Source organism: Panthera uncia, chromosome D2, assembly GCF_023721935.1.
Source record: "Panthera uncia isolate 11264 chromosome D2, Puncia_PCG_1.0, whole genome shotgun sequence".
Taxonomy (NCBI): Eukaryota; Metazoa; Chordata; class Mammalia; order Carnivora; family Felidae; genus Panthera; species Panthera uncia.
The window spans coordinates 32,440,844-32,459,545 of NC_064818.1; the positions used below are offsets into that span (position 1 = coordinate 32,440,844).

Here is an 18,702-nt window from a genome sequence, read left to right on the forward strand (position 1 = left end):
TTCCCCATCTCTTTGGAACTTATTGACTTTATAATCTTATATCCTTCAAATTTTCTGTGCCTTCCTTAAGGACAATGAATCAGCCTGATAAAAACCTTGCGTTCATGTATTAATGAAAAGGTCCAAAAGAAACGGCTGGTCAACCAGTTACCATTCTTGCTTCCCATGTAACTGAGTTACACATTAACAATGACATTCAGGATTTAATAACTCTTATCCCCTACAGTCTAATCTCCACACACAGAGTAATTCCTTTAAAATGTAAGTCAGATCATCTCACTCAATTGAGATCTTGTTCAAATTTTTCTGTAACATCCCATCCAACCCAGAGTAAAAACTGAAAGCATTACAATGGCTCTACAAAAATTGTTAAGACTTGTGAAGCCCTGCGTGATTTGGTACTTGGCTACTCTTTGACCTCATCTCTGACCATCATGCTTTGTCTTGGGCTTTCCTTGGATCTGCCAGTTACACTTCCTCCCCAGGATCTTTGCATCTGCTGATTTTTTCTATCCACAGATCTCTTCTCACAGATTTCCACCTGGCTTCCTTCCTCAACTCCTTCACTATCTTTGCTCAAATGAGGCTCGCCATCGCCATCGCCATCCTATAAAAAATAGCAAAATCCTCCCTCCTCTTATCTTGCTTTATTTTTCTCCTTAGCGCTTATAACTACCTGACACATTGTATATATACTTGTTTGTTTCTTCCTTTAGAATGTAAGTTCCAGGAGGACAGAAATTTTCATGTCTTTTTCCCCTGCTGTATCTGATCCTAATAATAGTCCTAGGTACATTTGGTATTCATTAAATACATTGTAAATGAAGGGACTTCAAAACTGTCATCTATAAGCAAGGAACTTTAGTAGTAAGTAGAGAAAAGAGCAGAACCAAAGTAGTTCTGCTGGAGGACTGCTTTCAGACAGATGGAATCCTACCTTGGTTGATCAAGGGATGCATTTTAACATAAGCTGCCACACATCTAGACACAGTCAGGTCCTTTTAAATTGCAGAATTTCATGAAATGTTACAGCTAGTTCTAAAGTGGGTAGACAGAGACAGAAATAAAGATACAGAAAGGTTGAAAGTTATCTGATTTCCTGCCTCAACACTCCTTCCCTCCCCCACAACAAATATGCTGTGTATTAGGATGGGTTTGACTATCTTTTTGTTATTCAAAATTGAATCTAATGCTAGTTTATAGTCTCCAAAGACACAGTTTTCCAGATAATGAATTTTGAAGATCTTAGATCATGCTTTTGACAATCATGGTTAACTTTGCAGTTGGAGTGGATAGCAGGCACAATTGTGGATTAAGCAATTCCCAGAGTGCATCTCTAGGTGGATTCTGAGGAGTGACGCAAAAGCATGCTTACAACTAGTTAGCATGAAGATAGAACTACGTTTCCCAGAGTGCATCTCTAGGTGGATTCTGGGGAGTGAGGCAAAAATCATGTTTACAATTACAGCTAGCATGAAAACAGAACTACATTTCCCAGAGTGCATCTCTAGGGGATTCTGGGAAGTGTGGCAGAGGCAGCCATGGTCCCTGTGGGGAAGGGAAGCCCTACTTCCCAGGAACATTAGAAGTTTCCTGGTTTCTGCTGATTCTTGAGGCCTAGGAAGGTGCCCTCCCCCAACAGAATTCAGAGTGAGTACAGTAGAACAGAAAACTGTTGAGATTCCAAGTGCAGGAGGGATTTTATGGGGAGACATAATCAAAACTTGAAAAAAGCTCTCGGTCACAGCATTTTGTAATTTTAGCTTAGTCTCCCTTACTTCTTGAAGAAACCAGGGAATGACCACAGTTTTACCTGGTAACTGAAGCTAATATTTTTCTGATACTTTCTTGGAGAGTCATTTAAAAATGGAATTTGCTAACTTCTTTGCATTGTGCCTGGATTATATTTGAATTAAGGGAGGAAACAATGTTTAAAAAGCAAACCATAAAGCTACTTAGTGAGACCTTGAAATCTGTATCCTCAGTTTTGCATATTTCCTCATTCCATTGAGGTCCACAGTAATGAATAGACAGACTGTCTGAAAAGGGCTCTCTCAAACACTACCAAACTTCCTTGTAGATGTACCACAGAGATTCGAGATGGGCTTTTTCTTCATGTTGTAGTGCTTTATAAAGTAATCTTTCTTCAGTTAAGATGAACAGGATGAGAAATGTGGGAATTATTTATTACAGGAGGTTGGGAGAAATTGTTAATCTTAACAGTCTTACCTCCTCATTGAATAGTTTTTGGTAAAAAATAATATTCTTTCATCTGTATTAGTCTTTGTACTTTTTAAAAACATGAATGTTAAAAATGAATGTTAAAAAGTGCTTTCCCATGTATTTTGCATCAAAACATGGGTTTTGGAGCCATGTAGCCCTGGGTTTGAAATTACCGCTTTCTAAACTGTGATTTCAGATTGGTTAAACCTTTATCTTCCTCACTTGTAAAATAGGATAAATTCATTCATTCATTCATTCATTCATTCACATGTATTGTGTTTTACACTGTGGTAGGACAGTGCTAGATGCTATAGATAGGGAAAGATACAATCCCAACCCTTAAGGATTTTGCAGTCTAACGGACCTGAGAATTAGTATGTGAAAACTTGATGGTTGTAATACACTTTAGATCCATTTTCTCTCCTTCCTTCCCTTGTGAGAAGTGAGACAGACACCAAGCTTGGACAAGCTAGGTAACAGCCCCAGGTCACAAATTCAGTTAGTTGGGTGCCTGGAATAAAAGTCCAGAGTCTCTTCAGTGCTGACTTCCCTGTTCCTTCCTCAGTCTGGAGATACGCACAGGCACTGTAAACAAAATGAAAGGCAGGCCTCAGTTTATCATCTAAGGCAAAATAACAGTGCTAGTATTTTCTTCCAAAACTCATTTAGTGAATAGTGAGCTTTTATCCCTAGCTTGCCATCAGGAATAAAATATGATAGTAATTGCCAATTCAAAGAAAAACAGCTATTCTCTTTGTAATGTGGCATTTGAGTGGCTGGATGTGAGGATCGTAGCAGGTTTACCAGTTGTTTTCCACCGTGTTTACTAAAGGTGAGCCCTTGAGCCAACACACATTGAATAAAACATCATACCTTAAGATCCCTAAAAGAGTGAACAAATCACAAACCATTTAGAAAAAAAAGCAACAAAGTTTCCCTGCATTAGATTTCTAAATAGTATGGAGCTATGAGAAATTACATTTTCATCCTAAAAGTAATTCATATATCCTCCTTATGGTTAAAAGAACCTCTTTTTTTCTACAGAGGTTCAGTCTTAATGACTGAGCCCACAGAGAAGAGCAGTACATATAGCAGTTGGTTCCTATAGTGTGTTCCTGTGATCACATTATGGAAAATGCTATCAATGTACTATAAATATTCTAAAAACTAGAATGGTTGAAATGCTAGTGTAAAACCACAGTAAATAAATGAGCATGGGACATCAAACAATTTGAAAAGGGAAACCGGAACTATTAAATCTCAAAACACTCCCAAACTCTATAGTTAATCAAAGAGATATAACATGAAAGTCCCCCTACCCTCGCTTTTTTTTTTTTTTAAAGTAAATACTACTGAATCTTGTAAGTGTGGCAATGTATAGAAAGAGCCAAAGGATTTTAAACTAAATTTTGTCCCAGTAATTCTACTTTGGGAAACTTAAAAGAAGTAACTTGAAAATATGCACGCAAGTATTTAGTGGTATCTTATTTCTGGTAATTTAAAATAAAAAATCAGGGGAATGTTTAGCAAAATAAGGATGAGTCTACCTGAATGTAGTATTATGTAGTTGAAAAATTATATAGCTTATACGAAAACATAGAAAATTCCTTATGACATGTTTTATGAAGGCAAGTAGAAAACATGTCCTCAGATTACAAATATGTAGACATTATATGTGTAAAAAGATTAGAAAATGCATATTAAATTATAAGTTATATTTATGTGGTGATACTATGGATGCTCTCACAATTCTGTTTTCTAGATGTCCTATAATGTAGTTATGTTAACTTTATAATTTAAATGAGCTATTTAAAAGAGAAATAGAGCTGATTTTTAAGGAAATCATTTTTTCTTCTTTGACTTTTAAATAATCTCTTACTGCTCTCTATACTGCTTTTATATAAGATATGTATAAAAAATATACAAGGGACCATTAAGAAAAGGAATTAGACTTAATCTTTATCTATTAGATTTATGGCTTCACCAATGAAGGTACAATTCTCAGTTAAAATAAGTCTGGTTTTCCTCTTGATTGTTAGTATGTTTTCAAACCTACATTAAGAAATTGACTATGTTTTTTACAAGCTCTGTGACCATCATCCCGTGAGTCAGCTGACCACAATAATCTACAACTAGCTAAAGTTAATTTAGTAACAAAAACTAGGCAAAACATCAGGAAGCCAGTGGGCCACACAGATTAGTTGGTATAGCTACAACCAAACAGCTCTTGGCTCTCAGGATTCAAGGAATTCACCAGAGGAAATCCTTTTGGTTCCCAGGGAATGTGGTGAGGTACTCCTAAGAACACTGGCTTGGAACTAGCCTCAGTATGCAGTGAGTCTCAGGAACAATTACTTATTACCTTTATTTTATTGTCAAGGAGTATGTACAAATGGTTAGAATTTTTTTTTTTAAGTACAGCAGTGTATAAGTAAATGTCAAAATTATAAGTACCCTTTTCAGTCCTTCTCTCCATCCCATTCTTCCAAATTAGTCACCTGTTAGCAATAGCGATTTGGTATGTTCACTTCTAGTCACCTTAAGATATGTTTACTGGTATGTATATGTCCTTTTCTTTATAAATTAGATCATGGTAAACCAACCAAATATTATCTGCTTTTTTTACTTAATCATATGTTCTGAATATCTTTCCCTGTTACTATATATGTACATTTCCACTGTTATTTTCTATTTATTTTTAAGAGCTGTATATTATTCCCTTTTAGCACACTTTTCAGTTAACATTCCAGTACATATCCTTTCCTTCTTAGGATAAATTTCTAGAAGTAAAAATTGCTAGGTAAAAGGGATGTTTATTTAGCATTTTGATAGATATTCCCAAATTGCCCCCCCCCAATATTTACATTCTCAGAGTTTGTACATGAGACATACATATATGTATGACATGTACATATATGAGAAATGTAAATACATTTCTTCTAGCATATCACACAAGTCTTTGGGTTATTAAAATAGGGATTATGTTTTTAATACTCTCCCAGAATGCTTTGTAACCCATATATCACATGTTGTTTTCTGGGAAAGCTGTGTTTGTTTTCTCTCTCCTGCTAGAGTCCCTTGACAGCAGGTTTTTCATCTGGTACATTTCTGTGTTCCTTAAAGGATCTTGCCTAAAGTCAGCTTTCAATAAACACTCTTTGTTGAATGTCGTTTGCTAAATATATTTTACCCTTGGCTAGGACATAGATTTAGCCAAAACTGTCCAAGGATTAGTCATCAGTGATTCACAATTATGCAACCAAGAAGTAAGCCTAAACCCAGCGATTTGTTTAGTGTTAAAGCTTGCTTCCCTTGGGCACAGTTAAAAGGGTGGTTGGTTATTTAACTGTACTGATTTTCTCGTTTCAGTGGAACTCCTTGACTTTTATTGCCAATGTGAAATGTACTTTTCATGGGGAATAAAATACTTACTGATAAACAATTTAAAAGGAATCACCTTCTGCAGAATGGATTCATAAGATACAGAATTTTTTTTTCTCTCACAGTGAGATTCAAAAAATAGAAAATGTCTTGAATTCATGTAGATTTGCATAGCTGCCTTTTGAAATATTTTCCTAATGGCCATGATTTTATATTTTTCTTATCTATAGGATTCCTCTTACTTCATTCTTGGAGGGACTGGTTTTCATATATCCTGAGAAACTTTAGCTCCATTACTCTGGAGACACTCCCAGGCTTACCTGTGTATTAGAGTAATGCTAGCTGCTGTAACAAACTTCAAAAATTCAGTAGCTTAATATGGTAGAAGTTTATTTCTCCCTCACAAATAGTCCAGAGTGGTGTGGTGGAGGGGGGTTTGTGGTTGGCAGGTGGCTTTTCTCTGTGTTGTGATTCAAGGATACAGCTTCTCCGTCTAATGACTGCCATTCTGGAGTCTTCTAAGTAGGAAGAAAGAGGATGGAGAAGGCATACCCACGTCTTAACGGCTTCAGCCTAGAAAAGATATACATCACTTCCACTCACATTCCATGTTAAGACCTACTTTTGGCCCTGCTTAGATACAGGAGAGGAGAGAAACATAGATCTTGGCTTAGCAACTATGTTCTAACAACAAATCCGCAATATGGAAGGAGGAGCATATATTTTTTTATGGATAGTTAGTGGATTCTCACAATAACCTATTAGGTAGGCAGAACAGGTTTCAATTTTGTGGATTAGAAGAGGTACTGAAAAGTTGAAATCCCACAGCTAGTTAGTGGTAGAAATGCAATTTAGAAAAGCCAGATCATCTGACTCCTATTCAGTTTCTCTTTCCTTAATATTAAAAAGTAATCCTATCCTGGCTTAAAGTGTAACCCTCTTGGTGATTCATTACTTTAAATTGCATACTATGACTTTTTTTTTTTTTTTTAACTCCTCTTTTCTCTAAGGACCTGACAATGTCCCTGTATTGTGGAATTGCTTGCAGGAGAAAATCTTTTTGGTCCTATAGGCTGCTGTCAACTTATGTCACTAAGAGCCGGTGAGTTGTGACCAACCTGAGCTCTGATTATTCTCTTTGGCCCATTACATTATAAAATATAAATATCTCAAAATCCTGTATTGAGAATTAAGGATGCATGATTAAGATTTACATATGGGGTTCCTGGGTGGCTCAGTTGGCTAAGCGTCCCAGTCTTGATTTTGGCTCAGGTCATGATCTCACAGTTGGTAAGATTGAGAGGCTTTGGGTTCTGTGTTGACAGCACAGAGCCTGCTTGGGATTCTCTCTGTCCCTCTCATGCACATGTGTTCTCTCTCTCTCTCTCAAAAAAAATAAACAAACAAATAAAAAGATTTACATATAAGGATGTTCATTGCAAATTATTTATAATTGGAAACATTCTAAATAAACTAAATTTCCAATAATATCTAAAATATCTGACATACTTAAATATTTAGTTCTATTAAGATAAGAACTTTGTCTTTCTTGCTATGGTACCCCTAGTGCATAAAACAATACCTGGTACAGAGTAGGCACCGAAGGATTGCTGAATGGATGAATGAACAGTAAGGGACAAATTAATTGAATTATGGTATGCCCATATGATAGAATGAAAAACTATACTGAGTGATAGTTCATGAAGTTTCCTGAAAATAAGGTGATAACTCTAATCCCCTCACCCCCTAAGAAAGAACTAAACTACCAGTGAAAGATAGACCAGGAAAAAAAAAAACACAAAAAAACCTATACCAGTATAGGTAGATGGTAAAGGACTTTTTTTGTCACGGCTTGGGCAAATTTGAAATCCATGAATCTGAAATCACTATCCTGCTCTCATAGTTTTGGGGTTTAAATTTGCACCATCTGTGTGGTATGGATCCCAAACCCAACCTAAAAAAAGAATGTAAGTAGTAGTCCTAGACTTCTAATACCCCTGGGCACCTTGCAGAAGCAAATATAAAATTCCTCTGAAGAGATACAGTCCTAACCAAGGCTTCCTACATAAAAAGCTCTGTCAGACAGGAATGCCCAGTCCAAAATTTAAAGACCCCTAAGCATACAGTCTGACATAAGCAGGAGAAAACAAAATTGCAGGCCTTATTTTAGATACTGTTGGGCATTTAGGTTATTTGCAGTTCTCAGGCTGAGACTTTGAGAGCAATAATTGAATTATTGAACAATTATTGAATAGTCTAAAAAATGACTGTGTTAAAGTGACTTAAAAATGAGTAAAAAATCCTGAATGAAATTCTTTCAATAAGGAACATGGTGTGAAAAAATGTTAAAGAAAAAAAAGGCTACAAATTAGTAGGTATGGTTCTGAATACACCTACATTCATATAGATACACAATAAATAGTTCGAAGAATTCCCAAGTGTAAAGAGCGATCATCTCTGAATGGCGAGATTCTTGATGATTTCCCTTTTTTGAACAAATTGTTAACTATATTTACTGATTTTTACTGATGACTTTTTATTTTTATAAATAGGGAAAAAAAACAGTTTAAGTCTGATAACCTTAGTGTTGTTTCCATGCTATTATAACTAAGGGAGGAAAATGAATTTTTAAAATTAGTGTTCCTGATCAAGAAGAAAAATGTAAGGATCTTTTTGGATCTCAGTTCCAGTTCCAGTGAGGCCTCGAGTTTAAGAACTTAACCTGGGTGTTTTTGTAGGTGTTTTGTTTTATAGGGTCATTAGGGCAAAGCACAGGTTGTACCACTCTTACTGTTCTCTTAGGAAGGCAGCAGTGTTTGTTTTATTGTTTATATTTGGTAACTTCTGAGTGGCACATGTCTCTCCTCTGACATGCATTAAGTCTTTGCCCCAGGAAGCCGCAGTCACTTTCAAAAGGTTTAAAAATACCATGAGGATTAAGATCTCAGGTTTCTTTGGTCTTGTGTTTATAAAGAGCTCATTGTAACTCCCTTTATCACACAGTCAAAAATAGGTTCTGGGGCGCCTGGGTGGCTCAGTGGGTTGAGCATCAGACTTCCACCCAGGTCATGATCCCTTCGTTTCTGAGTTCGAGCCCCACGTTGGGCTCTGTGCTGACAGCTCAGAGCCTGGAGCCTGCATTGGATTCTGTGTGTACTCTCTCTGCCCCTCCCCTGCTCACACTCCCTCTCTCAAAAATAAATAAACATTTTTTAAAAATTAAAAAAAGTTTCCTAAAGAGACCACTGGGGCACATTTATCATTTTGCTTTGCAGTTCCATGTTGAGCTAACACTATTGATGTTACAAAAGCTCCCAGATCCTACAGAAAATAACCATAAACTGTGTTGCCCACTTAAGTGACAAAATCTGCCATAAGTCTGAGTCTCTTTGGGGGCTTTTAACAGCCAAGAATGGTTATCCCTAAGGCTCTAGAAGGAGAATCCCACATTCAGTACCCCTTGAGTCATGTGGACCCTGACCTGATTTCCAAGGCTCTTGACTTAGGTCATCTTTAATGAAGGTGCTTGGAAAGCCTAGAACTGGATCAAATACTATTTCTTTTAGAGAAACTAATGATAGGATGTTGTCTTTTCTGCATTTGTATTTTGGCTATTGAAAATGTTACACTTATTAAGTTAAGTGTAGGTCAAGCATGGGCATCACTTTCCCATTAGTGGTCTCTTCCATAGAAATAAGGAGCTAATGGTGTCCACGGGGATGGTGGGGTGGGTGGGGACTAGATGTTTGAAGCTACAATGGATTGAAGATAAAATCTGGTCTTTACCATCCCTAGACTGAATGAGAGTTACTTAAGTTATACTGTTTGCTCTTTGTCTGCAATAATAAAGTCTGCTCCCATCTCTAGGTATTCTGTGGTTGATGTTTTATCACTGTACTTGTTTTTCTTTCACTCCACTGCATGTAAATTCTTGCCTCACAGCGTAATATTGGCAAAGTACCTTGAGGTTCAATTCAGTAAATATTTATTACCCTTGAAGTTCAATTCAATAAATATTTATTGAATTGAGCCATTCAATATGCTAATTGCTGGAGATACAGAACTAAGGCTGACCCTGTCCTGAAGGAGATCATAGTTTTTCAGGGGAGACAGACAAATTAACAAATGGTATAACAGAAGTGCAACCACAGAAGTATGGGCAAATGTGTATAGTAGCACAAAGGAAGGAATGAAATGATTGCCTGCAGCCAACTGAAACCCTTTTCAGAGCAATTTAGGATATAATATAAATAAAAGGAAATAACTATGGTAAGAGAGGGATGCAGGGACAGAGTTCTAAAAGGTGAATGTTGTATAAGTAGGTGTGGTTTTGTAATGCTTTGATTATTTCCAAAATACAGGTATTTATTTGAACTGAAGGAAGATGATGATGCATGTAAAAAAGCCCAGCAGACAGGAGCATTTTACCTCTTTCATAGCCTGGCTCCTTTGCTTCAGAAATCAGAACACCAATACCAGGCCCCCCAGCATAGCCTACTAGGTAAGCCCAAAGAGGACCTGTAGAATAGACCAGCCTGTGGCCATTAAGCAGAATTCCACCCATATCAAATCCCTGAGAAAGGATCTTTTGACCTGAGAGTCCAGATTTTTCAAACTGTTTCTGCCAGTTAGTAGTGTACAAACCTGAGTTGTCCAGATATTATATGGTGATGGTGTGAACCAGTACTGCCTTAAACGAGGGGTTAGCGAGACTGCTGTCCAAATTGGAACCCACCGCTTGTTTTGTAATGTAAATATTTATTGGAACACAGTCACGCTCATTCATTTACATGTTGTCTGTGGCTGTTTTGGCACTACAATGGCAGAGCAGTTGTGACAGGGACCACATGGCTCGCAAAGCCTAAAATATTTTGCCAAACCCTGCCTTAGGCCAGTGATTTCCAGCCTCCATGGAGTTGCACACTGTTCTACTGTTTAAGATCTGCGTCAGGACTTCATTTCTTCTAGAAGGGTCAAAATAAGGGGTGCCTCAGTGGCTCAGTCAGTTAACTGTTCAACTCTTGCTTTTGGCTCAGGTCATGATCTCACAGTTCATGAGTTCAAGCCCCACATTGGGCTCTGTGCTGACAGTGCAGAACCTGCTTAGGATTGTCTGTTTCTCTCTGTTTCTGCCCCTCCTCGACTCTTCTCTGTCAAAATAAATACATTTTATTTTAAAAAAAAGGTTTTTTTTTTAACGTTTATTTATTTTTTGGGACACAGAGAGACAGAGCATGAACGGGGGAGGGGCAGAGAGAGAGGGAGACACAGAATCAGAAGCAGGCTCCAGGCTCTGAGCCATCAGCCCAGAGCCTGATGCGGCGCTCGAACTCACGGACTGCGAGATCATGACCTGAGCTGAAGTCGGAAGCTTAACCGACTGAGCCACCCAGGCGCCCCACAAAATAAATAAATTTTAAAAAATTTTAGAAGGGTCTACGGCCATACCACCCTGAATGTGCCCGATCTCGTCTAAAAAATTTTAGAAGGGTCAAAATGAAAAGTGATTTAAAATTAGTTTGTTTTGAGAACTCTTTTAGGGTATATAACTAGGCATACCTAAGCCATTGGGATTTTGCATTCAAGGTACTCGCAGTTTTACATGATATCACTATATACTGACTTCTAAATACAAACAAAGCCAGTGAATTTCCTCCATGGGTCAGATATTGGAGTATTTGGATAGTTTCTAGCAGTGCGGAAGAGTATAAGGATGCCATCAGAAGGCAATGTTATGTTGTATTATGAACAAATAAATATAAGTCCTTCATGCAGAGGAGGACAGGTTTTCTCTCTAGGCATCATTTGTCTTATACAGACTGGGATCTCAGATGAATCGTCTACCCTAGTCCATACAAGCAGCATAATCTGGAGACTAAATCATATTTAACTGATTTGTTCTCTTCCATTTTAAGCATGACACATTTTTTTTCCCAGTGTCATACTACATTAACTATTGTGTATTTTTTTAACTAGGGGATATGCTCCTTTCATGATACATTCATGAGAGTCCAGTGTTACACAGTAAGAATTCCTTCTTTAGTCTAAACACTAGGTGGCTGATGAGAAGGTGGAGGCCTAGAGAGGTTAAGTGATTAGACCAAGATGACATTGCTAATTAGCTGCAGGGCAGTGACTAGAAGCAGGTATATCTACTTCAAACTGAAGTAGAGGATTTCCTATGAGTCTAATATGGCTGTGGTGATTTAATTAAAACCTTTGTTTTTCTCCCTTCTCCCTTTCTGTTTCTTAGAGTTGGAAAGGCTCCTAGCTAAGTTTGGACAGGACACACAAAGAATAGAAGATTCTGTGCTGATTGGATGCTCTGAACAGCATGAAGCATGGTTTGCTCTGGATCTAGGTCTAAATAGCTCCTCTTCCATAAATGGTATAGAACATTCTTCCTAATGGGCACTTCCCAGTGGTGCTCAGACTTTGGGGTTTCAACATAATAGCAAAATTTCAAAGAAAATTTTGAGAACACCAAAAGGTTATTAACTTTGTATTTTTTTTAAGTTAGGATATAAAAAATCCTACCATCTACTATCATTATCATTTAAAGAAAGTAAAGAACATTTTAATACCTTCTCAGGTGGTAGGTACACCGATGTTTATTGTATTATTCTCAGTACCTTGATACATTTTATATTTCTTAACTATTTCATAAGCAATGTTTTAAAATTAATGACATTGTTCTTATCTCAAGTGGGAAGAAATGTTACCACGCAGTAGCTCAGGGTCTTCAGACCTACATTTGGGAACCAGGTTGGTATAGGTTCATGGCTCCTATTAGGCTTTCCTTCTCTCTTTCAGGGTCTAGGTGTAAATGTAATGATGCTGGAATGAGGTGCAGATAGAAGCCTAGACATTCCATTTTACCTCTTTTTCAGGGATAGCATGTGGCTAGTGCAAGTATTTTACTCTGAAGAGGATCTTGAGAAATACTATGCTCTAATTTTTCTCAAATTTGCATGAACATAAGAATCACCTAATGCTGATAAAAAATACAGATTTCTGGCCCTCACTCCCTTGCTGTTCAGAATCTCCAGGTAGAGACTTGAGAACCTATACATTTTTTATTTTCCCTAGTTAAGTCTTATTAGGTGAGTTTGGGAAACACTGTTCTAACAGGTATCCTTGAGAGGGGCCCCAAGGCAAAGTTTGGCATTTGTTTCATTTCATTCTCATTTCTCCTTTTCTAGCTTCCTTACAGAAACCAGAAATGGAGACAGAGCTCAAGGGGTCTTTCATGGAGCTGAGGAAGGCTCTCTTTCAGCTGAATACAAAGGATGCCTCCTTGCTGTCCACGGTAGATTCTGACTTCTCAGTTCTGTAGGAAATTTAGTCAAGCAGTGTTGATGGGTGAATACATGCATGCATATGCAAGGCTAGAATGACATTTGATTTCCTCCTGTGCAGAGAGATCATAGTCCTTCCTACAAACCTTGGCTGGACAATGTGCTGTAGGAAGATTGCTTATTCTTCTTCTTTTGTTCTTACTTTTGGCGGGACCATTTTCTCCTATAGCAGTCCGATTATCAGCCTCATGATATTTTAAATGACCCACAGCATAATATATACATCATCATGTTACTCCTATGAGAAATTACTTTGTATTGCTTTAATGACATCCTCACAGCTTTGGATTTCACTTGCTGAAGTACTTTTGGTTTTTCATTTAATTTTTTTTTTCTGCAAATATATATTTTTTAATGTTTATTTTTTGAGAGAGAGAGAGAGAGAGAGAGAGAGTGAGCAGGGGGAGGGACAGAGAGAGAAGGGGACAGAGGATCCAAAGCGGGCCCTGCACTGACAGCAGCAAGCCTGTTGCGGGGCTTAAACTCATGAACTGTGAGATCATGACCTGAGCCAAAGTCCAACTTTCAACCAACTGAGCCACCCAGACACCCCTGCAAATATGTTTAATGCACTTAGATTACACAGAGGAAGAGGAGCAAGAAAGAAACAACATCTAGGTGAGTCGCCCAAAAATTCTTACAGATGTCCCAGGCTGGCTGCAGCCCCCAGGAACCGAGTCACTATTGACATTAGAAATTAATATAAAATTTTACGGAAGTCTGCTCATTGCAGCATTCAGGTACTTGTACAAAGGGAGGGCTCTCTCTACAGGGCTTGTAACAGGAACCCAGGTACCTCACCTGGCATGGAGAACCTAGAAGCCAGAGAGAAAAGACAACTGGATTAAAAAAAGAAAAAAAATACGGTCAAGAGAGTTCTCTACTGGTCTGCTCCATAGAGTACCAACCTTCAGGTTTTTTCTGTGCTCTCAACTCCAAAACTCAGTCCCAAGGCTCTTGTGTTTACTTTTAAAAATGCTCAAGCCCTTTAGACTCTTCCCCAAGGCTTCCTAGTCCCTTCCCTAAAGCCTTGCCTTTGGAACAGGAAGAGAAGGGCAAGAAATTGTTCATTTAATTTAAAAAGACACCTCTAAACATTTTTATTTGCAAACAAATTCCACTTTTATTGGGAGGAGTACATGTTGAGGTAATGTCTTATTTTAAGTTGGGTCATAAGTGCATGGGGCATTCATTACAATACTTTATATATTATATGTACTTTAAATAATTCATAATACATTTAAAATATACTTTCTTTTATTCATATTAGATGCTAGAAGAATATGTTCAGACAGTTTTCCTTGTTTTTAAAGTTTAAATGGTTGGGTGCCTGGGTGGCACAGTTAAGCATCTGATTACAGCTCAGTTCATGATCTCATGGTTTGTGAGTTCGAGTCCTGCCTTTAGGTGAGCATGAGCCCCAGTTCCGGCGAGCTCAAGCCCCATAATGGGTGAGCCCCGCTTCTCTCTCTGCCCCTCGTGGGATTCTCTTTCTCCCTCTCTCTTGTTCTTCGCTTGCTTATACCCTCTCTCTCTCTCTCTCAAAAAAAAAAAAAAAAGAAAAAAGGAAACCAAACAAAAAAAGTAAGTTTAAACAGTTAATAACCATTTAAAGTAGGTGAGCTGGAGGTGCCTGGGTGGCTCAGTCGGTTAAGTGTCTGACTCCTGATTTTGGCTTAGGTCACGATTTCACAATTTGCGATTCGTAAGACTGAGCCCCAAGTGGGGCTCTGTGCTGACAGCGTGGAGCCTGCTTGGGATTCTCTCTCCCTCTCTGCCCTTCCCCTGCTCGCACTCTCTCTCTCTCTCTCAAAATAAATAAACATTACAAAAATAATTAAGTAGGTGAGCTGGAAATTTTCCCTTTGACTTGCTCTAAATACTAGGCCCAGGACTATTATAGGTGAGCTCCATATTCTCTCCAAATGAAACCAAGCCCATCTTTGTATTCCTAGGCTCAGGCTCTTCTCCGTTGGCATGACGGTCATCAGTTCTGTAGCAGAAGTGGGCAGCCCACCAAGAAGAATATGGCTGGCAGCAAGCGTGTATGCCCTTCCAATAAGATTATCTATTATCCACAGGTAAGCACTACTTTAAAAGGACAGTAATCCAAGAAGGCTATGCGCTACTCTGTCCTGGGGACAAAAGCCTGTACAATTCAAAGGCTCTCCTTAGTTATCCAATCCTTCATCCCATTAATAGGCTCCAAAGCCCTAATGTCGAAGTTTCTATCCCCTTTTCCTAGATGGCTCCTGTGGTGATCACTCTGGTGTCAGATGGGACTCGATGCCTGCTTGCCCGCCAGAGTTCCTTTCCCAAGGGAATGTATTCTGCCTTGGCAGGTTTTTGTGATATAGGTAAGGAGTTTAGGGCATATACAGATGATTGGAGGACACAAAAGTTAATAATAGTAGGTATTTCTTTGCCTTGTTGCCACAGTGCTTGGAGTATTAAGCACCCTCTTCCCTATGATGTCAAGAAAACTGCCTTCTTTGGCACCTGTGTGGTTCAGTTGGCTGAGCATCTGACTTGATTTCAGCTCAGGTCATGGTCCTAAGGCCAATGAGATGTCAGGCTCTGTGCTGAGCATGGAGCCTGCTTAAGATTCTTTCTCTCTGGAGTGCCTGGGTGCTCAGTCAGTTCAGTGTCTAACTCTCAATTTCGGCTCAGGTCACAATTTCACCATTTGTGAGACTGAGCTCCGTGTCGGGCTCTGGATTGACAGTGCAGAGCCTGCTTGGGATTATTTCTCTCCCTCTCTCTCTGTGTCTCCCCTTCTCATGCTCTCTCTCTTCCTCTCTCTCAAAAATAAACAAATATTAAAAAAAAAAATAACTTCCTTCTGGCGTTACAATTTTTCAGTATTAGGCAAATTTTCAAGTATACAGCATAGCTGAAAGAATTCTACAGTTAACACTTATCCATACACTTACCACCTAAATCCCATAATTTTTTTCTTCATTTACTTTATCACATATCTATCTATTCTATCCATCCATCAATCTGCTTTATTCTTTGATGCATAGTTTGCAGACATTAGTATACTTCTCCCTAAGTATTTCAGCATGCATTGTATTAACTAGAATTCAGCATTTACAGGTTGTTTTTTCTCAGTCTGTTGGGGTAAAATTTGCAAATGGTGAAAGGTGGCATTACAATTTTATTAAGGCTGAGGTCAGCAGTAGCTTCTCCCACTGCTACTCTTATTTTGCATTACAACTAACCAAATGACTAGTGTAAGTATTGCAGTTCAGCCTCCAGCCCCAGACTTGATTCCCGCTGTTACAGAGACTTGGGATTTAGGGCTTTCCCAAGAATACTTCATTGAAACTTTGGAGCCAGTTTCTGCTCCTTTCACAAATGGACATCTGTATCACCCTTCCCGCTGCAGGGCTGTCCTGAATTAATCTGAGTGCTTATAGGTGAAAGCCTGGAAGAGGCTGTCCGGAGAGAAGTTGCAGAAGAGGTGGGATTGGAGGTGGAAAGACTACAGTACTCTATATCCCAGCACTGGCCCTTTCCTAATAGCTCACTCATGATTGCTTGTCATGCAACTGTGAAATCAGGGCAGACAGAGGTAAGTTCTGATGCTTCCCTTCTGCTGTTTATTTCCTTTGCTTCACTCAAGTTGGTTAGTAGACATGTGTGTTATCCAGCACTGTCTACATTATACAAAGGATGTGTAACATATGATTTGGTCCCTTGAAGAATTTGCAATCTTATAAAGGAAACAATCTCCATGAAAATTCAGAGCACCAACATAATCACCATTTTTCCGTATTTGTATCTCAGTCATGAGACGGTTTTTCATCATCAGGACTTAACAGAGCATCTTGCACAGAGAAGGCACACAGTAAATATATCAATCAAATTGAATGATGGATTTCAGGATGGGTCTTACTGTTCAAGTCTGTTAGGATGTTGGGGACTAATTATATAAAATCCTAGGAACTTCTGGTAGAAAGGGATTTAGATGTTGCCTTACCCGGCCTCATCTTGCTTTTCGGTAGCATCCTTGACAGATGGCATTGTGGGCACAGGTTCCTACCTGTGTGTTTCAGTTTGCATAGAGTTCGTAATATCTCATCTGTCTCAGCTTCCTGTGGGGGGGAATTTGCGTTGCAAAGAAGATACTACGCTTGTGATTATCACTATCCTTTATCCCTTATCCTTTAAAGAAGAGTAATTTTATGTTTTTAAATAGAAAGTTATATAATCAATAGGGGCACAGAGAAAAACAAACATTATTTATATACTACACCTCACCGTTAACCACTCTTCAGTATTTCAGTATTTGTGCTTCCAGGATTTTTAAGATGAACTTTTTTCTTTTTCACTATTTACAAAAATATATTTAACTCTCACCTTTTAATTATGCCTCTCTTGCTTCTGTGCAATATCTAAAACTCCCAGCCTATAGATCCCAGGTATTGCTCAGTTCCGGAAACATTTTCTCATGTTTGGCTAGAGTATTCTAAATTTTATAGCTCCTAACCTTACATCCTGTTTTTCTTTATGTCTTTTAGATCCAGGTGAACTTGAGAGAACTAGAGGCAGCTGGCTGGTTCAGTCATGATGAGGTGGCCACAGCCCTGAGGAGAAATAATCCATACACCCAGCAACAGAATGGGACATTCTGGTTGCCCCCCAAGTTAGCCATTGCCCACCAACTGATTGAGGAGTGGGTAGAAAAGCCAAACTGTTCTACCCTGCCTGCTTAACTCAGGTTGAGACATCTAGATCCTTTCTCAGTATCTTGGAGGGGCATAAGAGAGATCAGTTGATAAAGGGGAGGTGATAAAAGGCCATCTCCAGGACAACTTCATAATAAGGCAGAGTAGAAGGTAATCCTACAGTGGGCTGCCTCTAACAGCAGTGTTAAGGAAGTTCTTCTTCAAAAGCAATCAAAAATGCCAAACTGATATGATGACGATTGTCAAAATCAGAGGGAAAGTTGAAGCATTAGTTTGGATATAGGCCTTTGTTCAGCAATTTTCACTGAGGCCTTGGAAACGTCTCTTCAGCAGGTATCTTGTTAATGCTGGATTTATACTAACTGCCAAAATGTGCCTGATAGAATTTTATCTTCCTATTGAAAGTATACAGCAAACCTCAACCCACTCCTGACTTTTAATCCTCACAGAATTAAGAAAAATAGCACAACCCAGTATTTAAATAAAAGCCATATTCAAGTCATCTGAAGGGTTGAGGAAAGTGGGAGCCAAGGTCTTCCTCAGGGTACTCTGTAATAAATCAGATGCAGTGATGTTTTGCTGAGGTAACTGCACCCCAGTGGGGTTTATGATAGTTAAGTCTTTTGCAGTTAACTTGCTCAACTTGTGACCCAAGGAAAAGATGATCACTTTGCCATATCTGACTTCCTAAATGCACAACAGTCACTGCCATTTGCATACCCAGTTAAGTGTTGTAACTTCACTAAGGGATTAGTGAGGATGAACCATTTCTTGAGCTTTATCAGATAAACTAATGTAGGATTTCTCATCATTCATGTGTCATTCTACACCTCATCATAGAAGAGAAGAATTTATCTGGAGGAAATAAAGTAAATTTCCACACCTTTGTTCAGATGCATTTTTCTGTCTTACAAAGTGAGGAAATTGTAGAAAGTGAGAATTTGGGACAGGGGATAGGGAGGGAGAAAAGCAATCTGTTAGTGTGATAAACCTTTAAGTCCAGGTTCCAAATGTGGAAGAAATGAAGCGATGTGCAGAAGAAATAC

General features: G+C 38.5%; 2 protein-coding genes across 9 annotated transcripts in view; one reads left to right on the forward strand and one right to left on the reverse strand.

The window, feature by feature from the left end:
• The first annotated feature begins 1,576 nt into the window (after positions 1-1,576).
• On the forward strand, positions 1,577-18,543 carry NUDT13 (nudix hydrolase 13). Of its 4 annotated transcripts, XM_049645217.1 has the most exons (9): positions 1,577-1,650; positions 6,615-6,706; positions 9,966-10,105; positions 11,858-11,992; positions 12,807-12,913; positions 14,918-15,043; positions 15,208-15,319; positions 16,385-16,539; positions 17,489-18,543. In XM_049645217.1, exons 2-9 carry the CDS (start codon positions 6,624-6,626, stop codon positions 17,681-17,683), a joined length of 1,053 nt encoding a protein of 350 aa, XP_049501174.1. In that variant the 5' UTR covers positions 1,577-1,650; positions 6,615-6,623; the 3' UTR covers positions 17,684-18,543. The 4 variants fall into 4 exon arrangements, with proteins under 4 accessions (XP_049501174.1, XP_049501175.1, XP_049501176.1 ...); XM_049645218.1 differs by lacking the exon at positions 9,966-10,105; XM_049645219.1 differs by lacking the exons at positions 1,577-1,650; positions 9,966-10,105 and having other exon boundaries at positions 6,594-6,706.
• Positions 1,645-18,702, reverse strand: part of ECD (ecdysoneless cell cycle regulator) — a 48,255-nt gene continuing 31,197 nt past the window's right edge. For 2 of the 5 annotated variants that reach the window (XM_049645205.1, XM_049645204.1), the window contains exon 15: positions 12,915-13,777. In XM_049645205.1, the coding sequence (XP_049501162.1) occupies positions 13,653-13,777 (125 nt within the window). In that variant the 3' untranslated portion in view covers positions 12,915-13,652. Of the gene's footprint in view, positions 2,809-5,772; positions 6,178-12,914; positions 13,778-17,465; positions 17,555-18,702 lie in introns of those variants that run through there. The other 3 variants (XM_049645206.1, XM_049645209.1, XM_049645207.1) reach the window with 3 other exon arrangements.

Excerpts from the sequence above, each read along its gene's own strand:
- NUDT13 (XM_049645217.1), top strand. The coding sequence starts at position 6,624 with ATGTCCCTGTATTGTGGAATTGCTTGCAGGAGAAAATCTTTTTGGTCC. Across the intron at positions 15,320-16,384 it reads GGCAGGTTTTTGTGATATAG|GTGAAAGCCTGGAAGAGGCT; the intron begins GTAAGGAGTTTA and ends GAGTGCTTATAG. Across the intron at positions 16,540-17,488 it reads TGAAATCAGGGCAGACAGAG|ATCCAGGTGAACTTGAGAGA; the intron begins GTAAGTTCTGAT and ends TATGTCTTTTAG.